General features: G+C 39.0%; 1 protein-coding gene across 1 annotated transcript in view; it reads right to left on the reverse strand.

Moving 5' to 3' along the window:
• Positions 1-2,514: 2,514 nt before the first annotated feature.
• The window catches only part of LOC311426888 (chondroitin sulfate proteoglycan 4-like), a 37,040-nt gene continuing 13,050 nt past the window's right edge, over positions 2,515-26,504 (reverse strand). The window contains exons 4-10 of the mRNA XM_084503679.1: positions 25,684-26,154; positions 24,767-24,943; positions 19,607-19,805; positions 15,901-16,032; positions 11,865-12,037; positions 8,688-8,871; positions 2,515-8,163 (exon numbers count right to left, since the gene is read on the reverse strand). Of these exons, the coding sequence (XP_084359805.1) occupies positions 6,110-8,163; positions 8,688-8,871; positions 11,865-12,037; positions 15,901-16,032; positions 19,607-19,805; positions 24,767-24,943; positions 25,684-26,154 (3,390 nt within the window). The 3' untranslated portion in view covers positions 2,515-6,109. The remainder of the gene's footprint in view (positions 8,164-8,687; positions 8,872-11,864; positions 12,038-15,900; positions 16,033-19,606; positions 19,806-24,766; positions 24,944-25,683; positions 26,155-26,504) is intronic.

Here is a 26,504-nt window from a genome sequence, read left to right on the forward strand (position 1 = left end):
TTTAAGGCAATATTCATGCCAACAGGCTTTAATATCTGTTATACCCTCTCCGACCCTGCTCAGCAAGACTGGGCAACGGTTATATAAGGAAGGATTTTAGTGATGTGATCTGATGAATCCCCACAACTGGACTTCTTGACAGCCAGACCCCTTTATAAGTCAACATTCTGTATGTTCATGCCATGGCAGGTTTAATTCAGCTAAATCTCATGTAAGCTGCAAAGAGATGCAGAAAAAAGAATAAAAAATAAAAAATAATTTATTTTCTTTCCTTGAATGTCAAGAAAACTTGTCATCTTGATTCTAGGTCTTCTCTGGCAGTGAGGTGACTTCCCCAAGCCCTGTGGCGTGTCGTAGCTCTCTTCCCACAGGCACAGCTCAGCACACCTGCTCTGCCTTTCAGACAAGCCCATGGCTCTGCTGCTAAAAGACCTTCTCTAGTTTTAAAACTTCCCGTCTACCCCAGCAAATGCACTTCTGTCCTGTCCTCCTAGCTACCCAACTTTAATTAACATCTTCCCCAGTGCTCCCTGATAACAAGGCAGCTTCCCCGGTGGCTTTGCATGTCTGAAACCAACTTCCTATGTGTCTCTGCCTTACCGATTCACCCTCATTTATACATATTTGAGATTATCCTTGTATAGAAAATACTTTTGATGCTTCTGATTATTTTTAATTTTCTCTCGAATCTCAGCAATATGTTTTTCTGTGTTATACACAAAAGTTGATATGTAAGATCAAGTTTAATCAGTCATCTGCTAATAATTGAACTTATTTATTCTGATCTATTGCCTCTACTCTTTCAGGAAGCTGTGACGCTCAGTCCGTTCCATACCAGTGCTCAGTCAACTCAGTCTTCTTTTCTCCCCAGTGAATTTATGAGATATGACGCCTCTCTGTGAAGCCATGAAAATGTGATGCAGCTAAAACCTCAGTCTGCAAACAACTTCGTGTTTAGGTAGTGGTTACCAGCACGTAAAAAGCATTACCACAAAAATAACCAAGAAGCAAGACTGGAATTGAGGAAATGAGCGAGCAAAGCAAGCATTTCACCATACCAAGTCTCCCTACAAACAGATGTGAAACTATAGATTTCACCAGTTGCAATGAAAGAACATTTTGTTCTGGGACTGCATTTGGGATACACAAGCTCTGGCAGGAATGATTGTTTCGAACAAGTGAAGATAAATTAATAGAGTTTCCATTGAATATGCCAGGACAATTATTTTCAGCCCATTTAAAAATATTCACAGAATGTACTTCAACATAACATCACGAGGGCTGACTTGAAAAAAAAAATGGTGCAGGCAGAATGTAGGCCTGTAGCTTAGGACACTGAAGTGTATTCACTACTGAATTTGGTCTCTCAGGTCTTAACAGGCTATTGCAGCAAACGCTGCAGCTGGTGCTTATGGATTTCTATGTTTGCTGACAGTCAAGGAGCTGCAGCATGGTGCAGGGGAAGCTGCTGTCCGGCTGCCACCAAAATTTCTAACATTTCAAAAAAGAAATTCCTCATCTCAAGTTACAGAAACAACCACAAACCATCTGAGTTCTGATTAAATAAAAATGAGAAACAGCTCAAACAAAGCATTTCATGTGGTAAGTGGGCAATAATATCTTAATTTAGTATCCTGAAGTTGGGATGAGTTTTATTGTAAATCAAGTTTAAAATTGTATCAACCTAAAACACATAATTGTTCAAATTGTCCTTCTTCCTCCAGTTTAACAATCCTGCTCTGGTATAACTGGAGCAGAAGGTTTATTTGAACAATATCAGGCCTCTTCATTGTTGAAGTCAATCAGATCAGCATTTTCTGACCTAAAACATTTGAAGAATGATTTATAATCAGCTCCAGTACTGGGCCAGGACTCTCACAGTGTGAGCTCAGATGCTGAGATCTTCCCCAGAGAGGCAGCCAAGCAAGATGCACACCAGTTTATTCTGTAAGACCAGCTGCTTAAGTTTTCTCAGTATCTGGTTAGACACTGGACCCACAATTAATAGTAAAACAGCTCAGTAATTCAGCACTACTGAGGCAAATGGCTGACAGGTCATGAGAGGCTTCTCTACTGCCTTATGAAAGAGAGACAAGACAGCACTAGTGTATTAACATTTAAGAAACTGATATTTTAAGACCTTCTAAACATGTGCATTGAAAGAGAAAAAAAAAAAAAAAAGGAAAAAAAAAAAACTTTAATCCTGAAATACACCCAACACAGTGCTGCCTGAGCCAGTTCAAACAAATGTGTTAATTTTGGTGTTATGTTCATGCCAGTGCTGAATGCAGCCAGGTGGATGCATGATGAGGTTTCTCTCCTTTTCCGGCCATGTGCATTATGTTAGAGGCACAGTGCTGGGCACAGCACAACACAGACCTCAGCATGTGTCTCATTTAAAAAAGAAACATCTGAAAGCACATTAGAGCACTGTTACTGGCAGTGGGATCCTGTTCTCTTCTTGCACCACAGTACTCTGTAGGTCTTCAAAGAACACACAAAAACCTACGTGTGTGGATTATAAACAAAACAATTTATTGATTTTATATATATTTTCAAGGCACTTTTTTGCTGCAATTTAAAACTCCATTTGGTAAGAAAGGGAATCCTTCATAAACCACATCTTCAAGAAATAAAACACACAGCTGCAGGACTAAGGAAACAACCAAAAAATTCAAACCAGATCCTGACCATAAACTAGCTATGTTCCTGGAATTACAAAAGGAATCCATAAGTACAAATCATTTGTTTTCCAGAAGACTTTTTTGATTGATAGTTATTTAGGAAACAGAGGATGAGACTTGCTCATTTAGAGTCAACAAGAAGAGACAGGCACCTCAGAAGAACAGCTCACTTCACCTGTATTAAATACCTACGTTAAAAAAAAGATGAACTCTCCTCTTCCAGAGACTATTCTGTATTGTCCACAGGGAGAGCTTACATGAAGGCACTCAATTTTTTTAATACAGACTCAGGATACAATATTAAAGTAAAAAACATACATAATTATCAAATACATTTTGCAATATAACATTTTATATGAAAGCCAGTAATCACTGATACAATATACTTCTCCATATAGAGTTCTCATCAGAATGTTCCAACGTATGGCAGGTATTATGGCAAAGCTGTATCACAGCAGCACCAACTGAGAGAGCAAACTGGTTGCTGGTACACTTCACTGATGAATTAGGCCTTAACATTGTTTTTAATAATTGGGGAAAAAAAAAAAAAAAATCTCAGTGCTTTTGAAATTGAGCCAATACTCAAAATACAACTCCATACTGCCTGATTTACTTGAACATCTGTTGACAGGCAAAAGCATTTTTTTGAAATAGAGAACAAGGGTTTAGTCAATTACGTTTACATAAAAAAGAGCCAGCACAAAATCTGCAACCTTTTCAGCATTTTTCATGTAAAATTTCTTGCTCTAAACATATAAATACAGACATTCAGCAGGTCCATTCAGTTCTGGGGTTCTAAATCCATTGCTGTTATTTTGATTCACTCAATACTATGTCATGATCTCATTTTTTACCATTATCATCATTACTGCAGACCGATGTTACATCTCCACTGCACAGTAAACACAGCAAGTTTGGGCTTCATTGTCTTTACAGTGATACACACTTAGCAACATATTTCACTTCCACATTTATATTCAGCTTTTCAGGGGGCCACAGGACTTTGTCATCAGACTCCAGCAGCCTTATTTTGGTACAGCGTTGGAAACACATCACTTAGTCTCACGGAGTACGATACCTCTTTTGCTGTTGACAGGAAGGTCTCAGTGGTAGAGAAGTGTTAGACATGCTTCTTTAAGTGTCCAGGAAGTGTTGGATTATAGTTCTTTATTCCTCGTTGTAGTGGAGCCTTGAAGAAGGTACAAAGGGATCGGGTTCCTGCTACCAGCTAAAAGGCTTTGGAGGAAGGGTTTTGCAAATGCTCAGCTGACAGCTGGGATCTGGAGGAAGCTGCTGTTTGCTTGGAGCTAGCAGAACAGGTCTCAGGAAATGGCTGGAGATGTGCAACTGCACCTCCACAAAGGATGCTGGTGTGTTCTTGCAATAGCTGACAGTACCACCGCTCTGACTGAGAGTTTCTAAAAACAGTCCCAAAGATTTTCTTTGGAAAAGTGGAAAAAGTCTATATAGAGAGTTTTGTAACACAGGGCTGCAGCAGTCCATCTGGGACATCTCAACATCCCAGCCTTTTACACTGGCAGTGCTGGGTGAGCTCAAGCCTGCTTACAATGGCACCAAGGAAAAATAGTAATGACAGATAAATAAAACTGTGTATTCGGGTTCAAATGTATTTTAGTCTGAGCATACAAAGGGTTCACATCCTTACTCACTATTGCTGTACTAACTCAACCAGCTGAAGATGTGTCCTGTATATTTCTCATAGACACTGACCTCTCTCCTGGGAGTGGGCTCTGAACAATGCATTGTTTCAAAATGCGCCAACTGAGGCTGCCTGTGGCAGAGGGAAAGATTAGAAGGATTGCCCCCACTGCTTGTGTGTTTTGTTCCTGGGACACAGCAGTAAGCAGTGACTTAGTCTGGCCTTCCTCATGGGTGAAAATTTCCTTCAGCTGAAATATATAAATGTCAAAAACATAATCAAGCAGCAACAACAACAAATAAGTACCATGAAATGAATAGCACCAAGGATGTTCAGTCCCATACATTCACTCTACAAAAGCAAGACCGGCAGTATTTGGGCTCAAATGAAAATGTCATTCCAGTGTGAATAATAATAATGCAGCAGTGAGACATCTTGACATTGAGCACAGTGTTTTTACAGGCAAGCTAATTGGAAGCTGTAAAGCAAAGTACAAAAATAGATGAGAAGTTCAGTGGTCAATTTGTCCTCTGAAGTCAACAAGAATTTTGCAGTTTTCAGTGGAAGAAAGAACAGACCTTAACAGGAGGCTGCATATCACTACTGAGGTTGGATTTCCATAAATATAAAAATATCCCCTTTACAGAGAAATTATTGCACATTTTATTAGCAGACCTAAATTAGAGTAGGTAGTACTTGTCACAGGGTATAAGGCACATTTGATCTGCATTCTAGGAGATGAAGGGTAAATTGTGAAACTTCAGAAGGGAGTATGTTTTTAGTCACAGCATTGTTTCTGTCTCTAGTTCCTCAACACATGCTAGTGTGCAGCAAAGGACTTGATGCTGCTGTCATCTAGCTGAACTCACAGACTCCAGAGAGAGTTATGCTTGCTTCACTGAAGGCAGAATTTAGCCCTTAGTCAGGAATATAAAATTTGATATGCACTTGCAGATATAACCTAAGGCTAAAGGTAATGCAGCAGACAGGCTGTCAGATACATTGTTTTTGCCATGTGGATTAGAGGTCATGGATGCATTTTACTAGTCTGCAGACATCAAAGACTAGATTTCAGCAACAAATAAGGAAAACAAAACAAAACAAACAAGAAAAAAGCAACTAACAAAAAAAAACACCTCATAATGTTTTACCAGAACACTTATCCACTGCCACTGCTGTAAATTATTGCTGAGATGAATTCTAGATTTCAAGTTCGCTGATGCAGATGAACACTTGGCGAAATAACACAGCTTTGTTTCTTTAGTACTGGCCTTTGAACAGCCTTCAGGTCAAACCAACATTAAAGAGATTAGCACCTTGACAATTACTTGTAAAAACAGTTGAAAGTTCTTACAACAGAAATGACAGTTCAGGAAAGTACACAAAATCTTTATAGCAAACTTAGTTCTTCAAAATAATTATTATGTTAAAATACACATAATCCACAACAGAAGGTTCTACTTTATCCCTGTCATGGGAAATAAGAAATATTGTATACACAGGATGCACTCAAAATCTACAGTGACAAATTATGCACTGACTTAGGTAGGAATCTTGCTTAAGTATGAACTGGAAATCTTACTCTATGGCCACTGTAACCAGTAAGATTTTTATTATTATTTTGCAGGTATTTGGGTTTTACCTAATAAACAGTGCATCATTTGACTTATAATAAATAAGCATAATAAAGAACAAATTACATGTCAATAGTGTATACTTTCTTTTCCATGCTACCTCAATTAGCATGACCGAAAGCGGCCATGAACTACACCCAGTACTGATTGCGCTTCAAAGTTGGGTTTGTTTTTCGACAATACTGGATCATTTCAGGATCAAGGTTTAACCAGCTATTTTGCAAAGGCTGTTCTACAGTTGGAGAAACCACCATAGGAAGTAGCTGTTCATGTCTTACTGCCATTGGTGTCGAGGCTGTACTTTGCTCAGCTCCCTTCAAGAGAGGGGTCACCGTAACAGTAGGCACAGTCAAGCTTCGTTCCAGACAATGACCTGGACTACTGAGGATTACATCCATCTGATTTTTGACAAGTGGTTTTGCCTTCTCTTTCTTCTGACACATTAGCAAAATGCACACAGAAATAACAGCAATGATGAGCAGCACAGACACCACGACCAGGGGGATAATGATGTACCAAGGGTTGCTGCTTTCACCTGCTTGCTCTCTGGGACTCTTGGCATCAGCCCAATCTGTGGTCTCAATCCCTGCAGATCCCCTCGTTCCCACTGCTAGGTTTAGCAATGGGCCTTCCTCATGTAGATTTCCCCAGTGATTCTGACCTGGGAACATGATTGGGACGGTCTTCTGTGGTGCTACTGTGGGTTCTTCATTATGGGAGGAAACTGGTGCATCGTCCTTTGAGGTACTGTGGATTTTTAAAGCGGTCGTACTGGTTATGACAGGCACTTCAGCTGTAAAACCCTGCACAAGCAGAGGACTATATGGCACTATGGAATACTCAAAATGTCCGACAGCAGGCTGAACATCATCTGCCCTGAGCATAAATGTGAATGAGTCATTTAACAGATCAACACCTGTCATATTTGCATCTATGTCAAGAAGCACAACACCTCTATCAATGTCAGCTTGGGTGAATGTCTGAATATCTTCAAACTCTGCATCATTCACAAACCTTTTTTTTACAATCCTTCCATGAGTTGGGGGCACTAGCACTTCAAATCTAGGATTACTGTTTGTTAAATTAGCTAGCTCAGAAGCATCCAGGTCACTGCTTCTGAATTTATACACAGCTTTATTTGAAATCTGCATGTCAGATACAACTTGCACTAAGGGCTTCATTCTGATTTTCAGTACTTGTCCTGTCAGATTACTTTCTGCAGTGAATATCATAAACTCCAGTACTTCTTCGAACACAGTGAGATTTGTCAGGTGGTACGACAGTCTTCCTGAGTACAAATCTGCTTGCTCAAATTTACTAACCTTCTCGTTTCCAATCATCAGGTGCCCATTCTTTAGAGGCTGAGTTATTTCATACATGATATTAGTGCTCTTTCCATTTGAGACAGCTGAAAGCTGCACATTAGTAATAGTGACAGATGTCTGGCCCTGTGGAAGTGCAACATCGGTAAGGTTGACCAGGACAAGAGCGATTGGTATTACTTCAAGACTGAAAAGTTTGTATAAAGGACGATGTTTACCATCAGTCACACTGAAATAAAACACGCCAGAGGAAGAACTTCCATCCTGTACAAACCAAACCCTACCATTGTCGATATCAGCTTGTGTGAAATCCTGTACAGAGACACTGAGATTGCTCTTCATTGCTAAATAACCATTATTGGGGTTGCTAACTATGGTGTATTTAAGCTCAGCTGGGTTGTTATCTAGGTCTTCAACTTTCAGATTCTCTGACCCCAGCACTGACACATCTCCCTGCAGGACTCTCAAGTGCAGCCTTTTAGTCTTCAGTTCTGGAGCTTGGTCATTCACTGGAACAACAGTGATATTAAATATCTCCTCCAAAACTTCACTATGGGGCTTTGTTGCAGACTTGGTCTTTAGGTTTAACCAAACAGCAAAAGTGAAATTGTCACTAAGTGATTCAGAATTATCGTGCATGTACACAATTCCAAATTTGTCCAGGATGTATTGGGAGAAATTAGGTTTTTCTTTTGTAACATTCCTTTCTCCGACAATAATCACACCATGTAGGGGTAAAGATACAACTTGATACCAGACTTCATACATGGAGCGCTGTACCTCAGGTAGCTTTATCAACAGATTTGAGGCATCTAAATTTGTTTTGTTGATTAACACTCTACCTCCTTCCTGGACTATGGTACCTAGTAGAAACAAAAAGAGATTCTTAGAAACTGACTGTTTCATAGCTGCAACATTTCAGAAATTAGGTAATGTGTTTTAAAAATTCATGATGCTCAAAAAAGAGACTACGGAATCACATATTTCTCTTTAATGGTATCCTCGATTCTCAAATGTCATGGCTAGAAATATATTATCACTGTTCTTAAAATAGACTTGCATATAAGAGATTACATATTCTATTGATCATAGAGCATGATTAAAGAAATATCAGTATCTCAAAGCTCCAGAGGACTCTTTCATTATCTCTATTGTTACAGCAAAATGGAGGATACCAACTACAGCAGTAGGAAGAATCTAACATAGGTGGTTAATCGCATTTTTAAAGACGCAGTGATGCAACTACTATCTACACTATACTCTGTGATGAAAGTATTCCAGTCATTTGCTACCAAAGAAAAATTATCTTTCGTTTTTTCTCATTTGTTCATTGGAATGCTGACAGATCCTAAACAACCAGAAGGCCCAACCAGCACAGCATATTTACCTGTATTTGCTAGAAGACGACTGTTCCGACCATGCCTGGTAATTTCATACGAAATGACAATATTGAACACCTGGAGGTCCAGAGCTGACGGTGGAGAGGAGACGGTAAACGTAAAGAAATCTTCTGCACTCCAGCCAGCTGACTCTGCATCTAAGTGCTCATACATGATCACACCTTCATTCACCTGTTTTGGGGTAAAGATAGCAATAGGTATACGAGGAGATTAATTTTAAATACAGGAGCGTAAGGAGAGAAAAAAATCATAAGACATTGTTCAAGAAAGGGTTTTGTAGCTTAGCTCACACACAATGGCTGTGTATGAAGCTTATATTATGAAGTTATTTTATCCTGCATTTCTCCCTTTGAACATACTCAGTGTTGCCAGACAAGCCTAGTTGAAAAACAGATTTATGCTAGATACAACCACTCATCTGTTCAGACCCAAAACCAAAAGCTAGTATTATCATACAGGATAATCACCAGCTGAAACTACACCAGAAGTTTAAGATCAATACCTTCATACGCTGACACTTCAGTAGGATTCCTAAGAGTCACAAGACTAGAACATTTGCTATTTCTCATTCACTATTTCAGCTTTGCTTGATAATTCATTCTCTGACCTAAAGAAAAGACAGCTACCCATTAAACCCTTCGCAGCTTCCCAGGCAGCTACTGACCTGGCTTGCCTGTATTAGTTTGTAATTGCCAAAGAGATCCCTGTCTACGATGGTGGCAGTTTTAAGTCTACAACTTGTAACATGGGTTACACAGCTTTGCAAACAAACTGAAGGAACTTATTAGCACATGTTCCCATGACATACGCTTGAAAGGTGTGAAAAAGAAATCCAAAAATCCCTGCTGCTATCAAGGATGAGGCACTTAAGCACTACAGAATCTGTAGCTACAGACAGAGCTAATCCTGAAACCACTGAAACAGCCCCCTCCAAGCTCACCAGGGAACAGGCTTCCAGAGGCAAGTTTTCTCACCAGCTTCAAAACTGTCTGATCATACTGCCCATAGAATTCAGACTGATGTGATAAAATCCTACATGCACGTCACCAGGTTTTCCCTATACTGATTTAATCCTTAATGGTTATTATGGGACAAAACACACAGAAGTGGTATTAAAATGTTGTGCTGCTTCAAGATAACCTTCCAAAGCATGCCTCTAGGCCTTCAATTTGGAGAAAGCAAACTAATGTAACAAGAATAGGCATGACATCCTATAAATTCAGCAGTGTTTAGTTATCAACTGTTAATCTTTCTAGTTTTTATACCTTTTTTTTTTTTTTAGTAAGTCGCAAGTCCATGCTAATATCTGCACTGACAAGAAAATGGAATTGGTTAGCATTGCCTTGTTTACCTCTGAAATGACTTTAAATGTAATGATGACATTGTGGCTTGCTGCAAGATGAAAACTCTTCTAAGTTATCATAGAACATACTGTCAGAGAGAAAAAACAACTCATTGAATTTAAAGAACAATTAATTTCCTTATATTGGCTACAAAACAACTGTTCTTGAAAAACTTCACTGGAATGTAATACTGATTTCAGCTTCTTCTTCTTTTTTTTTTTTTTTTTTTTGGCCACAAGGCAATAAGACACTGGACATAAGGAAGATGCACCTCAGCAAAAGTAATAAATTTTTTTTTAATCTAGCTGCATACTACTTTTCAGAAGTAAAATTCCAAGTTCTACAATACAGAATGGAGCCAATGAAGACAAACAACAAAACTAACGCAAAAACTTTCAAATTAAATCAGATTTACAAGCCTTTTATTACCAAACAGAAACTGAAATTCTTATTCTCTGTGTAATGGAGAATATACAATGCTTGCAATATCATTGTCATTTTTTCACTGATATTTAACTTCATGTGGCTACAGCACACTAGACAGTGGAAGTTTATTTTGGATCATTTTTCTTCCCCTTACTCCTCATTCTCTGCCAGAACAAACAGTGAGCTGGTTAGGATACCTTAATTTTACCTGCAATAAATCACTTAGTTCTACTTGTTTGAAGTGAAAGTGGCCAATACAAATACCTCCAACAGAGAAAAGACACACACACATTATTACATCTCAGATCCTTACACAATTTACGAAGTTCAAAGCAAAGTTATCTACACATTAGTAAGAATTAAAGCTATAGAGAAAAAGTGGCATGTTCTGACATGGCACTATCAAATAAACATATGTAGATCATTATCTGTAGGCAAAGAGATCTGAACTTCAAAACTCTACCTGAAAGATCTTGTCTGACATGCCTAACTGTTTCACTTAATGCTCATAAAAACCGTTCATTTTAAGAACAGAAGGAAACAGTATCATTAGTCAGGTTGTTTCAAAGTTTGGTAGGAACTAATAAGAATGCCAACTTTTTTCTCAGTCTTGTTGGTCAAGTATCTGTTTCTAAACAACAGATTTTCTCATTATTTAATTTACCAGGTCAAACAGTCACTTTTTAAATCTGTAAATGTAGACTAAATCCAAATTGTTTCTTATTTTTTCCTTCTGTAAAGTCAGATGATCGAGCTCCTTTTATCTCCCTTGCTAGGATTTTCTGAGAACAACTTACAGCGTGCAGAGCACACAGCTCCATTAAGACTCAGCACACAGACGTAAGTCATCTCAGTTGCAGAAGAATGTTTTCCATCAAGTTACATGAGCTGCCATGTTTTAGCCATTCAAGTGGGGGACCCTGTATCACAGTTAAGATTCTTTAAACACTTAGTATCACAGCCAATCAAGCCAATAAAAGTCCTCTTGGGGACACCCATGAGGACTGTGCACAGCTGAAATGAATCTGTTACCTGGAGTTTTCATACGGCACAAGGCTACTTTTGGCCTTCTGCCAAAAAGTCAAGGCTTCCAACTTCTGACTGCCGGTTAATGGCACCAAAACAGCTCTTCCCAAAAAATACTGTTACAAGCAAAACAGTGGAAATTGCCAGACTCTGCTAGTATCCAGAGAGAGGGGAACAAAGGCTCTTCTTGCATTCATTACTACATGCCAGATATTTAATGACACAGCAAATCTGGGCAATCGCACTGATGGGTCACATATGCTCAGTTACTAAACAGATATAAATGGACCAGGCAAGGAAAAAGCAATTGGGATGCCCTTTGAAGTAACAATCTACCACTGAACTATCCAGTATAAAGTAAATGCTTACCATAGACTGTGTAAAACTGAGGATTTCCTGAGTGGTATTATCAGAATTTACTCTGATCAGCCTTCCAAGTTTGGGGGAAGTTACAATCATAAAAGTTATAGTTCTGTTTCCTGCATTGGTCACATCACTGGTTACAGCTTTCAGATCATGTTGTGAAATAGGTTTCCTGGAACCTAAAAACCAGCAATTAAAAGTAGATTTGCAACAGCAATTTTTCACAAAATGGTAAAATTTTATATGTACAAATCACCCTTTCATCTAGTTATTCTATTTAGCATTTTAATAATGTTTTGTAAAATCATCAGGTTTACCCTTTTCCAGTTACTTCCAAATCACACAACTCTTCCACAATGAGTTCAATCAAAAAGCACATCAGTATAAAGTATCTTTGTTTTACAGAAATGGAAAGGTACAGTTATCTTCAGCACATGTAATTGCTAAATTCTTGTTTCTGCAAAGGCAACCCGAAGTAAAAAGTAGTGCATATATAAGAAGCCCTGCCCCTTTTTTTACATGTCTAGAACTGAATTTAACTCCAGCTGAAGTGACCACTGGCAATGTATTTAGCAATCCCAGTTGCCCACAGAAGGCTGGTTGATTTGGCTGAGAAAAGCCTTAACAAAGCACATTTTTTAATGAATGCACCCAAACCAAAATAAATAATTATCAAAAACTTGAACACTTTATTAATATGAAGGACAATTTTCATTGAATGAAGTTTAAAAAGTAAATACTGAATTAAACAAATAAGAAGGACACTGCACAACAGAAATAATGGCCTGAAATAAAGTATTATTAAGATGGATGGAGGACTGAGGGATTCTTTTAATACACAGCACTGCATTAACCAGTGCCTTCTGACTTGAAGATTATAAAGAGCTTTCTGGAATTTAGCCAAACCATGACAATTTTTGACATAGCTGTGACAAAAACAAATCTAATAGTTTCCTATAATAAAATTAAAAATAAAAAAAAAAAAGACTGGTTTAGTGATTTTTTGATGTACTGTTTCCTGATGATATACACTCAGAAAACTACAAAGGATGTTAACTAATACTTTTAGAAGAGCAATAGATTCACACAGTCCTGTTCCCTCTGAGCCCACTTCTGCCTCCCTTTTTACATTTTTTTTCCTCATCAACAAGCTTTTATAGGTATCAATGCAGAATTTCAGACACTAGCAATACATATCCTTCAGGTTTGCATTATCAGTCTATCTCCACTTAACCTCGGTGTTTATAGATGAGTAAACCAAAATAAGATCTTTCTCCTGTAAAATTTGGAGGTGGGGGAGAAAAATCCTTGAAAAATCCTCTCACTCTATCCAATACAAGGAGTCTCCCTTCTTTTCTCTCTACTGTTCTCCCTCTTCCGTGTGACAGGCAGAAAGGGAAGCATGACCACGTGTTCAGACTACACCAGATGTGATCAGGAATGTAGAACAGAGAGCAAAAGTTCATCAGACCACGCGTATCTGCAAACAGAGTTATTTCTCAATAACTTCATTTATGCAAATCAGGCCCCAGTGCCATAACAAATTGAGACAGAGTAAATCACAAACACGGTTACGCTGTACTGCTGGATATACCTGCTTCGAGTTTTCACAAAGCCCCTGGTCCTTCCCAACGGCCCTGACCTCTCTCAGGAGCTGTGGCTTGACCATGAGGGACTTCACTGTGCAGCAGAGGCTGAGATACCAAGCAGGGCCATGGACACTGGAGTCTCCCACACTCTCCTGTGAAATGGGAACCTCCCCATATATGACTGTCTCCTGTGAGTGGTGAACATCCACACTGAAAATGGGTGAGCACTTTTCTCCTGAGACACCAAAAACCTTCTCCAGCACCTGCAGTGGTTCTGCTCTGGTCCAACACCTCACCAGGGAAGCGACGGTTATTTGCCAGCCAGCAGAGTGGGCAAAGCAAAGGGAAGTGAGAGCACAGCCTGCCTCTTCCCCCGCCTAGGAGCTGAGAGGTCACAAAGCAACACCACCCAAATTCTGCAGAAAGGATCAGAGACAGGGGATGGGTGACAGAGTAGGGCTAAGCTAATCTGTACAAGCGGAACACAATAGTGTAAGGCTGTTATCAGTACCTAATAACTTTGGCCTCTGTTTTTTCTGCCAACTTTTACAACTGGGAAACTACTCTGGTATGAGCATTCTGCCTATCACTACTAAATAGTTATGGATCATCATGTGTGCTGACCAGCCTTGGCAGCTCTGCTTCTGAATACCCACAAGTCTTTCCTTCTCTAGGGACAGCTCATCTTATTCCTTCTTCAGTCAATTGCTTCCCTGAAGAGAGAAAATCTTCACATTCTAGATATCTAGCATACATAAGACAAACTCATGTATCTATCCGTCAGCTTACTGAGCTCACTGAATAAAATCATCTGCTGTTGGATAGAAGAAATCTCTAAACCATATAAACAAATCTGCTATATTCAATGCGAAAGAAGAGAGCAGTACATGCTTTTATAAAATTGCAAAACAATATGCTTGAGAAAATAGTTTATACCCAGTCATGAAAACATGGCAAATTCTTCAGAAAATATTCAAGTTTTACTTCCCTAGAGGGAAGGTTCTTTAAGTTGTCTCTTAACATTTCCCACAGTGCTATAAAATATAGCTAAACACTGGCTATTGTCTTTATGTGTGGGGGTTAAGCAACCGGCACCATCACTGTTTTAATTGTCATTCCACAGTGAGCAAGTACCACTGAAACCTGTACAGCTCCAGAATGTCTTTAAAAATATCAGAAAGAGAACAGGTACAAAAGCTAGCAGTACTTTTTAAAACCAGTATAGGAGTTCTGCTAACTCAAAGCAAGCAACTATTCAGCAGAAAATGTAGGCTTGGATAAATACAGCCTGCAGCGCTGAAGGAAGCACTGTATCTTCCAAGCTGGAGAATGGATAGAAAATCTAGAAACTATTCCCTCTATAGAAGTATCAGGCACACTTTTCTTACAATTATCTTTGCTTTAAGAGGGAATTTCTGTAAATCCCTGTGCCTGAGGCAACCTTACCCACTGAAATCACAGATTAATAAGCCTTTTAAGTGGATTTACGTGAATCTCATTTATATTGACTGAAGAAGATCATGCTGCTACAATCTCATTTTTTGTTGCCTGTGTTTAAGTAGCTTTTGCTGCAAGCCTTTGTTTATGCAGTTTATATTCAGGAAGTCTTAGAAAGTGACATGCTCCTCTTCTGCATGAAATTAATAAATCAAGACACAGATTAATACCTATAGAGATTTCCCATCTCCCTGTGGCTTCCAAGAAAAAAGAAGGCAGCACAAACATGAAGTGTGATACAAGATGTTGCTGAGAGAAGGCTAATCTTTCTTTCTCCTTTAATTCTGCAATTAAAGTCAGATTACTAACTCAATGAGGGATTACTCTTGCTAATGCAAAGCAATATACGACTCTGGTGAGAATCTCTGTATTCATCAACTCCTGTAGGAGTACAGTTTCTTCAAATATAGTACTTAGCTGCTGACACAGCTTGCTGCAAATGCATGAATACAAATTTAAACTGTTCAATCTTTCTGATCCATCAGTGAGTCTCCGCTGCTCTCCGTAACTCTGCTCAAACAGTAAGAAAGTGAACTAGAAACCTGGTGAGCTTAAGTGTGCTATTCAGAGTTCGGTGGACACAAGCTTCACTGTTTTCTCCAGGCAAAAATCCCAACCACCTAAAACAGCCTGAATACTCTAAGCAGCACTTTGCACCTCTAATTCTATGAATATTATATAGAGCTTTTAAATTAATCTGAATGAGGAATGTTGAGAGCTTAGGCAGACAGTGTTTATTGTCACACTGTGCTTATATATTTTACTGCCAAATTCCATCATCCCAAGCACACAGGCATATCAAAAATGTAAAGACCATAAAATAAAAACATTTGAAACAACATAACTGTTCTTTCAAAAAGCACAGAGATAGTTTTTTTTTTCAAGTACAGCTATATATGGTCACCTATGCAATTTTATCAAGTGGACAAAATCATGATAAGGTGTTAAAAACAGACCTGGAAAGACTCCGAGTCCTTTGTTCACTTCAAGACTAATGACTAGAGTCCGAGCTGTGATGCTAAAGATCTGTCGTGGTGCAAAGTTCAAGCCATCTGTTACCTGAAAATTGAAGCCTCCAGACATTGCTCCTGTAGATAACAAAAGCATAAATTTATTTATTTTTTAATCTTATTTTATTTCTTTGGTAATTATTTTTTTTTATTATTATTTTTCTATTTTTCATCTGAACACACACACACTGGACACCTTTTGCTGTAGGCTACAAGTGAAATAAATGCCAAGTCATTCTAAAGCAGTTTTTGATTAGCAATTTTGTGTCTTAACTAGAATTGCATAAATTCAAAATGCAGAGAACAGCACACAAATGAGGAACTCCTGGCTATTACTTACACTGAAAGCCATATATACCACAGCTACAAATAAGCAGAGTGCCCCTTCCCTATTTCCCTCACTGACCTCAGCAGACATGATACCCAGTTAAACTTGGAGAGACACTAGCTCCCAAATTTTCTCCTCTTTTTACATCTTAGGAAGGACCCAAGCACTTAAACAGTCATTTTTGGCATAGAAGTAATTTTGGGTGAAAAATAGAATACTAGAATGCACTTTCATTTCAATTTACTTTTAAAGGACTGGATCAAATCACAGGTTGTTTGCTTTGCTTCTTTGCTCTCCTTCAGCTTTGTTGAATAGGATATGTTGTGACAGCTTAAATTATTTCAGAGGTTATGTTTACTCATAATAAATGCACATTTTTTTCTTTAATCTTAAGACCTATATGTACTTTGGCACACAGTAATGGCAAAATATCTCCAGGAGACTGGGCAGATTCCTGTAAAAGTGCATCTTTTAAAACTGACTTACTGAGGTATATAGTGCTTCCTAAGACTGCCTTTATGTTGACGGTGCCCAGGGTGTTTAACCAGGTAGAAAGAGAGAATGAAAAATTAAAATATTAACTGTTGCAAATGGCTATCATTACCCTCCTGCTTGTTTTGCCTAATGCAGCTATGAGATACTGCTACATGAATATGTATTCTGAAAGTGAAATGTTGCCACGTATTTAAATTTAAAGATCAGAACTCCTTGCCTAACTCTAAATCAACCTATCAGAAGAATCAAATGTGGGTTCTAAGATTATAGTTCACAACTCCCCTACGCTCCTCTCACAACTCCTCTTATATTCAGCCAGGCACCAAAGCAGCTCTGAAAAATCATGCCATACTGTTTTCTTATTTTAAGTCTTTATTCTCTAATGTTTTATTTTCATAAAAATGCACAAGCAGTTGCACATTTGAAGAGGCACTTAAGAGTCTACTAATTGCCTCAAGTTGGTCGAAAAAGGCTTACTCAGCTTCACTTGTTTTTTTTGGCTAACGTAGAGCAACTGTCTGATTGACACAATCAGACATTTTGTCATTGACAGAGCCAGGAAGAGAACTAAATCCTGCTGCTACGGCGGAGCATGTATTGGTTTAACACAATTAATTTTTAAAGGGATATCTGATAGAGGTGATAAAAAGGACACCAGAATGAGTGTTGTAAAAACTGCACTGAGAAGACACTGAGGCTTCAGAACTGACAAGAGGTCATTTCAGTCCTGCCCTAAGAAAAAACAGTGGCAGGGTCTAAGGGCAGACCCCAAACCACAAAAGCTGTGCAGGATCACCCTGGAAGGAAGCGAGGGTGGAAAAGGGAAGGCATTCTCACACTGAAAGAGTGGTACAGAAAAGGAAAGGTACGATCTGGTTCTGCATTATGCAATAGCAAACAAAAGATTTAAGGGGAAAACCTAAGAACAAAGGGGCCGATTTGAAACTCACAGCAGGCAATAAGCAGCTTGATGTAATTCACGAGACAGCAAAGATGAAGGGAAAAAGTTATGAAGACTAATGTTAAAGGCATAAAAGCAATCTTTCTTTTGTACTGTAAAAGACCCTGAGGACAGAGAGTCAGTGCCATGTACAGTTAAAAAAACCCTCTTATAGCTGGAGCAAGCAATGCCAGTGGGTGGAAGAGCCAGTTCAGCCGAGAAGATGCTGCTCTTCCCCTTGGAAAGGCTCACGGCGAGTAGGAAAAGTAGAAGCCAGGCTGGGTAGAACATGAAATGGGCACACTTCCCAGGAAGCTCATAGGCAACAGAGGACTGAAGATGAGGGACAGAGCAGCTGAAAACGAGGTTAAGAAGCATCGTGACACCAACAGGTAAGGGAAGGCTCCAGGATAAGGCTGGGAATAAGATTAGCATAGCAAGCACACTTAAAACAACAGCCCAGGTTGAAGGAGGAAAGAAAATCTCTTACTGAGGAAGGAAAAGAAGTGAAATGTCAAGAGTACTTTCTGAAACACTGAAGGTGATGATGCTGCCAGAGCAGCTGCAAGAGCTGATGCGTGACCTGGGCAATTTTACATTTCAGATTTACTGTACATCCCACACTCCCACTCACTGAAAAATGAAATTTGCTATTGTTTTTACTTTTGTTAATCACGATTCACTTCCTAAGGCTACAGACGTGCATTCGCCCTTTCTGGAACAGAGAGTGAATTCATTTCCTCACACTCAGGCTACCATCTTCCTACCACCACTGAGGTTCTTACATATCAAAGCCTCTGTTGGAACAACATAAACAGCTTGGCTCACTTTTGCTATGTTCTTGACCTTTCATCTCCTGACCAAATTATTTGAGTAGGATAGTAACAGCTCACCAACAGCTGGTTGTAAAGCAACTTCAGCAACACATGCACTCAGCAAGATACTGCACTGGAAGAACACTTTAGAGTGCTTTAACCTGCAGCAAGCCTCAAGGAGCCACAACACAGACCTGGAGAGACTGCAGGACTCAAAGAAGCCCTGGAAGTAATTCCACCTCACCCTAGGGCTGGTGAGGCAGTTCTGGACCTCTTCCACCTCCTAGCCCACAGCAGAAGGTTTATTCCTTCTCTAGCACCAACTTTCTTCTTCCAGCTGGTACAATACAGTAATAGAGCCGGGGCAGGAGAATAGCAGCTCCTGCCTCATAAAAGCCCCACGTGTTCCTCAGACTGGAACCCCACTGGGAAGTTAATTCCTGCAGCTTCTCAGCACTGCCACTTAAGGATCCAGGAGGCTGCCCTGACTTCTTTCATATGGCCCACATATTCTTTCTGCAGCATGAATAACCCAATCTCTAGCTCTTACCACTGGCTTAAAAGAGTCAATGGTTAAAGCTGAATTCATTCACAGCCTTAAGGGAGGTTCACATTACTCAGGTGAGCCATGACTTTATTTGCCCTGAGCTCCTTAGGAACATGAGGGTACTGTGACATGTCTGAGAGACTGCCAGTCCATGAATAACTCAGCAGTGCACTAAGACTAAAAAAAAAATAAAAATTGATTATCAATGACAATGGTCAAAAACATTGATTTTGTATCTCTGCAAGCTGCATGATGATGTTCCCTTACTGCAAACAAAGGTTTCAGTTAGGAGACTGCTATCAACTGAACCTCTAGTGCTTCTTCCAACAGAACACCAGGCTTTCTTGGTGAGCATACACTTAAGTGTACGGGACCCTTCCTGTCTAGGTTGTGAGACCATGGATCACATAACTAGCCATCTGAGATTTTTGTGACATGAGAAGGAGATTCTCAAAGGATTACCAACACAAATAGACCGAATAGGAGCAGTATACTGTCAACAGGTGGTATTTTTTGAAACTACATACCATTGTGTACAAATAACAGCTGCCCTTCCAGTATATGAGCCTGAGTAAAATTAAGGATGCTTTTGTTTGGTGAATCCTTCAGAGCCAAGTGCCCATTGCTAGGTGGAGTAATTGAATATATCAGTTCTGATGGTGAGGAGTCCTTATCTTCTGCAAAGAGGTCATCAGCAGTTATTTCTGTGACTGAACCCACCCAGACCTAGAAAAACAAAAAGAAATAAAAAATAAAGAATAAGAAATGCATGCATATGAAACACAGAAGATAAAAAAAAAAAAAAGAATAAACATTTATGCTGTACAGCACTAGCAGCTATGACAGATTTCCTTATTGTCCATCCAAATTTCTGATCCTGGACTGGAATGGCTAATGCTGGCATGTGGTTTTCAAAAAACAAGATCACAAAATAAGACAACCACAGATATACTCCATCGGTTTTGGTTTTTGAAAGCTGAAGCACAAGTGCTCTATTTGTCAAGCACTACCCAAACTCTTACAAACATAACAAAATTGTATTTTGATAACTGAGTCAAGCAGTTCCCATCCAACACATACACATGAATATTGGAGTCATGTACTTCACAGCAGTCACAGCATTCAATACACTCCACTTTCACTAGAAAAAAGAAGAAAGAAGAAAGAAAAACAGTCCAAGGACAGCACAATCTCTAATACAATTGGAACACTTGTTGCTGCATTATTTCCTTTTAACAGTGCACTAAAAGCCCTTTTTTAGTGTACCAAACAAAGTGTACCACAGAGATGCTCAGTCTGGTGGCAGAGGAAAGAACCATCACCTCTAACAGCTGCTTAGCACTTTGCAAGGTCATGCAGACAGACAAAATAAATAACTAGTATTTGGGAAGATACTACAAAACCTAGTACTTATTTCTAGTAAATCAACATTCTTGGTGTTTTTTGTTTTTGTTTTTGTTTTTTTTTAGCTTAAGATACAAACAAACTGACAGATCCTTTTTTTTGAGCAGAAAGAACTAATGTCTCAGATTCATTCACATCTCACTAGATCATTTATTTGGAAGTGATAAGCAACAGCTCACTTTACTCTTCATCTCTTCTCTATATAGTTAGAATATAGACAAAAGTACTAACAAAGGACAATACGTATTTATCTCAAAATATGGTGAAATTTCTAAATATTCAGAATATCCATGTCAATTCTTTCCATTTAGAGTTCATATCACAGTGTATAATCTTAAAAGTCTGGGTTTTTAACAAACTTATCCTGAGGTTCAAAACACATATTGCATCATTCCTCTCTGTCTTCCTAGGGCCTCACATAACAAATATTTGGTAGAAACATCATACCAAGTGATTAAAGAGGAAATGTGATCCTTGAAGAACGGGCATTTTACTTCTGTCAGAAACAAAATCATCAGCCAGATTTTTCCTTAAGTATCAATACTACTTTTTATTAAAAACTATGGATGAAACCCGATGTTTTTTTTTTTTAAAAGCCACTGGGATTTTTGCCATGACACTTCAATAGAAGAAAGATTTTGGCCTAGATTGTGTCACAAAATATATTCCACAGGAGAAGAGACACTAAGATGAAATTATATATTTTCTAATTAGGAAAATAAGTTTGGAAATGTATGTGTTACATTTTGTAGTGGAAAACATCTTGCAACCAGGAAATTGTTATTTTCTCCCTTTAAATATGTATTTCTCTGAAATGCAGTTACTAGTATCTAAGTTTGATAGAAGATGCCACCTGTGAAAACACAGGATGAGAACTAAGCAAAGTCTGATTGACCAAAAGCAGCACCAAATGCGTACATCAGTGTCACTGGTTTCATAATGAGACCCTTTTGACTCATGTCAGCAGCACTCAATTCTGCACAGAAAGTAAGACGTCACATACAGAATATGCAAACACATAAGAAAGGACAATGCAAATGTTATTGCATATGACTTGGGTTAAATGGAAGTTCGGAGAAAAAAAAAACTCTTATTAAGGGAAAAAATCAGCTTTTTTACCTATAAAGCCAGTGTTTATTGCAATTGTTCCAGCACACTAACACACAATGCTTTTTAAAGTACTGTACATGCTGAGGTCCTCTGTGACCTGTAACATGATCCTCAAGGAATGAAAGGAGATACAAGAGCTGGAAAGGGCTGTAGGGAAGCGGACACTCAGTGCTGCAAGTACTGTGCAAGTGGCTTACTTTCCACTTCTGGGATCAAGCCCTCCTTGAAGAGCACCATGAAAACTGTATCTGAACTTCTAGGATGTAGCAATACACTAATTGTGCATTTGCCTAACAAATTCCACAGACCTGGTCCAAAAAAGGGTTCATGACCCTGCCCGCTGGGAAATAATCCATTCTGCTCTGCTTACAGCATTCAGCTTGTCAGTTATTCCTTCCGTGCTACGTACCCCACCAGACAGTCTATATTCACAGCCATTTTAAAAACTCCAGTAAGTGAATGATTTAAAGAAAATTAAAAAAAAAATCAGTGTTTGATTTTTTTTAAAAAAACAAACCTATTGCTAGGAAAATACGGCCCTCTTGTGGCAACGAGATGATGCAGTCATTTCAGAGCATCACTACTGAAAAATATGCTTAAATGCAGAAACAAATGGAGCAAGTAAGGCCAGGATACTGATTATCTTAGTATTGTCACATTACCCTTTCCTGTCCCCGCTACAGCAAACAAACAAACAAAACATAAAACCAACAATAAAACCAACCAGAATTTTAGGAGATGATGCATAAAATGCTGTATATGAATCCCATAAGCATTTATTGTTTTAATGGAAAAGCTATAAAATAAATGCAAAGATTACTAGCATGCACAACAAAAGCTTTCACTAGAATAAAACTTTCTGTATCTCACATGTTATGTTAATGTAAATACTTCAGCATGTCACAAATTCTCAGCCAGAGGTTAATAAATAAATAAATAAATAACTTTCACTTCCTAAAGAAAACCATAACCACCACCAGAAATATTTGGTTGTGTGTCCTTCTGAAACCCTCTGTGGTGTTCATAACCTTCACGTACACAATGGACACAGTGGTTTGAATAAGGGATGTTACAGATGCCTCAGAAGTACTGCTTTTTCTAGAGCAATGCACAGGTTATTACTCAACATTCATTCACCACTAGCAGCATCGCTGAGGAGCAGAGTCTGCTTGGTCAGCAAGCACCATCCTACACAGGAATGCCCAGCTCATCTCAGCATTTAGCAGCACCATGAAAAATCCATTTTCTCCCTCCTATTTGGGATGTGTGAGGTTGCTTTGAAGAAGGATGATCTTAGCGTATTCTTCCCAGTACGTAACTCACCTGCCACCTTTATTTCAGCATGCACATGCTGAACATATCCAACATATGTGCATTATTAGTACACACTTGTAACAAAACTAAAGCTTATTTCTCAGCAAAAGCTTACGCACGACCGGCAGACCACAGGCACAAAGGCAACATCACGGCTCTGGATATACAAACTGCCTGCACAGCAGAGAGGACCAGCTTTGGCTAAGTTCAGCCGTGTTATCATTGTTCTTGTGAAGCTTGGACTTAAAAGCCATTTTTAGAAAAAGCCACGGGATGCACTGCAGTGCACTACCCTGCCTCAGTGCTCTAAACAGACGGCAGTTCAAAGCCTGCACTGTACCAGAGGGGAGACACAGAAAGAGATCAGAGTGACATACATCCTCCTTGTCTGCTACTAAACATTACCATGTGCTGTGCTGTTATCTACAGGGTACAAATGTGATTAATTTAAGCAAGGAAGATTTTACTTTACCACCTGAATGCTTGTGAAGACAGTTTGTCCTTCTACCAGCACTGTCTGCATAGGGTAGGGTGCCCTGTGCTATGGGCACCTGCAGGTTATCACAGGTTTGCTGCCATCACTGTGAAGATGCATGGTATTACCACTATCGCTGCTTAAAAATTACAGCTTTTCTCCTGAAAAAATGCTGCATACACAACTCAAGGCTACGGTCACCTCCACAGTAACCCATTCTACCTAAGCAACACATGACTAAACATGTAAAATCAAATGTATGCTTTAGGTGCCACCAATTTTTAAACTGCAGCACTGGGAATGATGCAGCCTCAAAATAACCTGATGGGGAAGCGGGGAGGAAGGGGTATGAGGAAGAATGAGAGGATGAAAGAACAAAAGAACAAAAGAGAAAGCAAAAAACAAAAAGCACTGGAGTGACAGTAGTGACTTTTTTCATCACTGGAAGATTAAAAAGCCAGTTATGGTTATTAAGAGCAAAAAGCATAGCATCAGCCTACAATTTTATAATTTTCTTCAGTAATTGGCAGGGGGAAAGAACTAGAAACAAGTTAACACGTGATTTTTCTACCTCACCATACTGAACAATAATAGCTTCAGTGTCTGCAGTAATACCTCAGTGACCTCTACCAGCCTAGATTTTCACTGACTGCATTGTGTTATTACATAGTTAGGACTTTTTTAAAGGATGTCAAAGTCTTATTAAGGGAACATTCCTGTTCTGTATCAGGAATACCCAACACGTAGTTAATTAGCTAATGATGTGCAAGTGAGAATGCTGGTCCCTTCTCCTGTTCTGTCCTACTGGGGGTTCAGGGAGGAGCAACAGCAGGTTGCACCTCAGCAGGTCTGTCCCTTCAGTATATTTAATAGCAAGATGCACACGAGCTGATAGCCATGAAAAGGCAACAGTAAGATATTTGTACTCATTATCAGTACTCTTGGTACTTTTTTAGCTGTCTTTATTAGCAGCCCTGAAGACACCCTGGCAAAGAACACAGAAACACAGCAGTGCTCAAGGTAGAAGATGCCCAACCCCAAAAGCCCTCTGTTAGCCCAAGAGACTTCATGTATCCTTAAAGTTACAAAAAAGCTCAGTGTGCCCTCTAGATAAACTTAGTCTGCTTTACACTACAGCAGCAGAAAACATTCCTCATGACCTCCCCTAAACATTCCTCATTCTTCACCCTAAACACAGATTACCCATGTACTGCATCCCTTTGTTACAACTATTTGATTTAAATCCCAGGACTGCATTCCAAGGAATATTCCAACACTATTGCACTGAATATTCCAATAGATGCAAACCTCACATTCTGTTAATGAAAGCAAATTCAATGATACCAGATTAGAAATCAACATTTTAAAATGATGACAAACATACCTGAAGAATTCTGTTAACTTTTATAACAGGAGCTACATCATTTACTGCTTTAACTGTTACAAACACAGTCTGGGGCAAGCTTTGTTTCCACAGTTCTGTATTATTTACCATAACAGTAAAATTGTCTGTCAGTTCCTCACTGTCATCATGAATGTAGTAGATTAATTCTTGTTCCACCTGAAAAACAGAACAAACTGAAAAATGAGGAAGCTAAGAGAAAACAAATGTGATGTTAAAAAATAGAAGCTTGTAAATCTAGTCATGCCCATCTGGATTTATAGCCTTATAACTTTTTATGACTTCCAAGAATTCATTTGCACTCGCCTGCAAGGAAAAATGGAAAACCCAATCCCACTGTATTTACCACAACATTTCCTTGGAGTTAACCAAAAATAGTGAGTAGTAACAGATGGTAACTTATTATACAGTTTTGCTTCTTAGAACTAACAAACTGCAAATTAGGTTGTCATGCATATACACATTCTCTGTGAGCAAAGAAATAACTTTAAAAATATATGTATTGTTTCCACTTCCCTCCTTGTTCAATCTACATACCATTTCCTCTGGTCAGCTCTTTCCAAGACGTACCCACTGCCTGCCTTAGGTTTCCGCAGTTCCATCTCTTACCTAGCGTGAGTTGCTCATCAGTTTCTTATGATTATAGCACACTGGTATGTGTGACCAGTGGCACACAAGGCAGTGGTGCAGTAGGCCACTAAAACTGGCCGCCTACCTCTCTACACAAATTGACAAGAGAGCAACTGCAGCACTAACACTGCTACAAGGCCAGAACAAAGCTCAAACTCATGCATCTCACCACCTCCCACCAAACCCTCCCACTTCAGACAAAAATTCACATTTAGTAATACAAACAAACTAGAATCATTACTACAGTACAATGAATATAAATGCATTACCTGTTTTCTGGTAAATTTGGTCAACTTTATTCTAGGAACACGAGAATTTTCAATATACCCATGCTTTGGCTGCTCAACTAAAATAAATTCACAGCTGAGTCCTGCAAAGTGTCTACTAGAAATTTTTAGATAGTCTTCCACCAGGGCTTTTGAGCCACCTTCAATTACTGTGAAGTTCTGTACTTCCAAGGGAATCACTCTGGGAATGATGTCTACAGAGACTTCTATTCCACTCACTGTTTGGACACCGTTGGTCACATCCAGAGAAAAATGGTCGTGTAGTTGGTCAGGAACTGTCTGCACATACTGAACCTTGCCCTCATCAACATCCTGCTGTGTGAAGGTCAGAACTGGCTTTTGGTCAGCACCAAGATAACTTCCTTCTGACGAAAATTTCCGAATGTATCCATGTACTGGAACCTGTCTTACTGTGAACACAATCTCAGATGAAGAGCTGTTTTCATGAGCAACCTAAATTTGAAAAACACACCCCAAGATCATTTAAACAGAAACACAAGAAATTATTTAATTATCTTCTGAATTTCTCATTTTTAACACTGGGATTATCAACCTAATTTTTGGCATCCCTGGTTTGGTTACAGGTATATCTGCACATTTCTAGTATGTAAAAATTCTTTAAGTACACAAGTGTTAAATGGCATGGGAGTGTTTTGTAACTCTGAATATGGTTTGTAAATTGTAAAAGGACACACTCTGTAGTTAACTAGTTGCCTGTAGACTTATTAACTGTAGACTCCTGCTTGAAATGAAGACTTCAGCCAGCACAGCAATGTGCTGCAGCAGCCCCCTCGTGGTGGTTA

This window comes from Aythya ferina, assembly GCF_964211825.1.
Source record: "Aythya ferina genome assembly, chromosome: Z".
Lineage (NCBI taxonomy): Eukaryota > Metazoa > Chordata > Aves > Anseriformes > Anatidae > Aythya > Aythya ferina.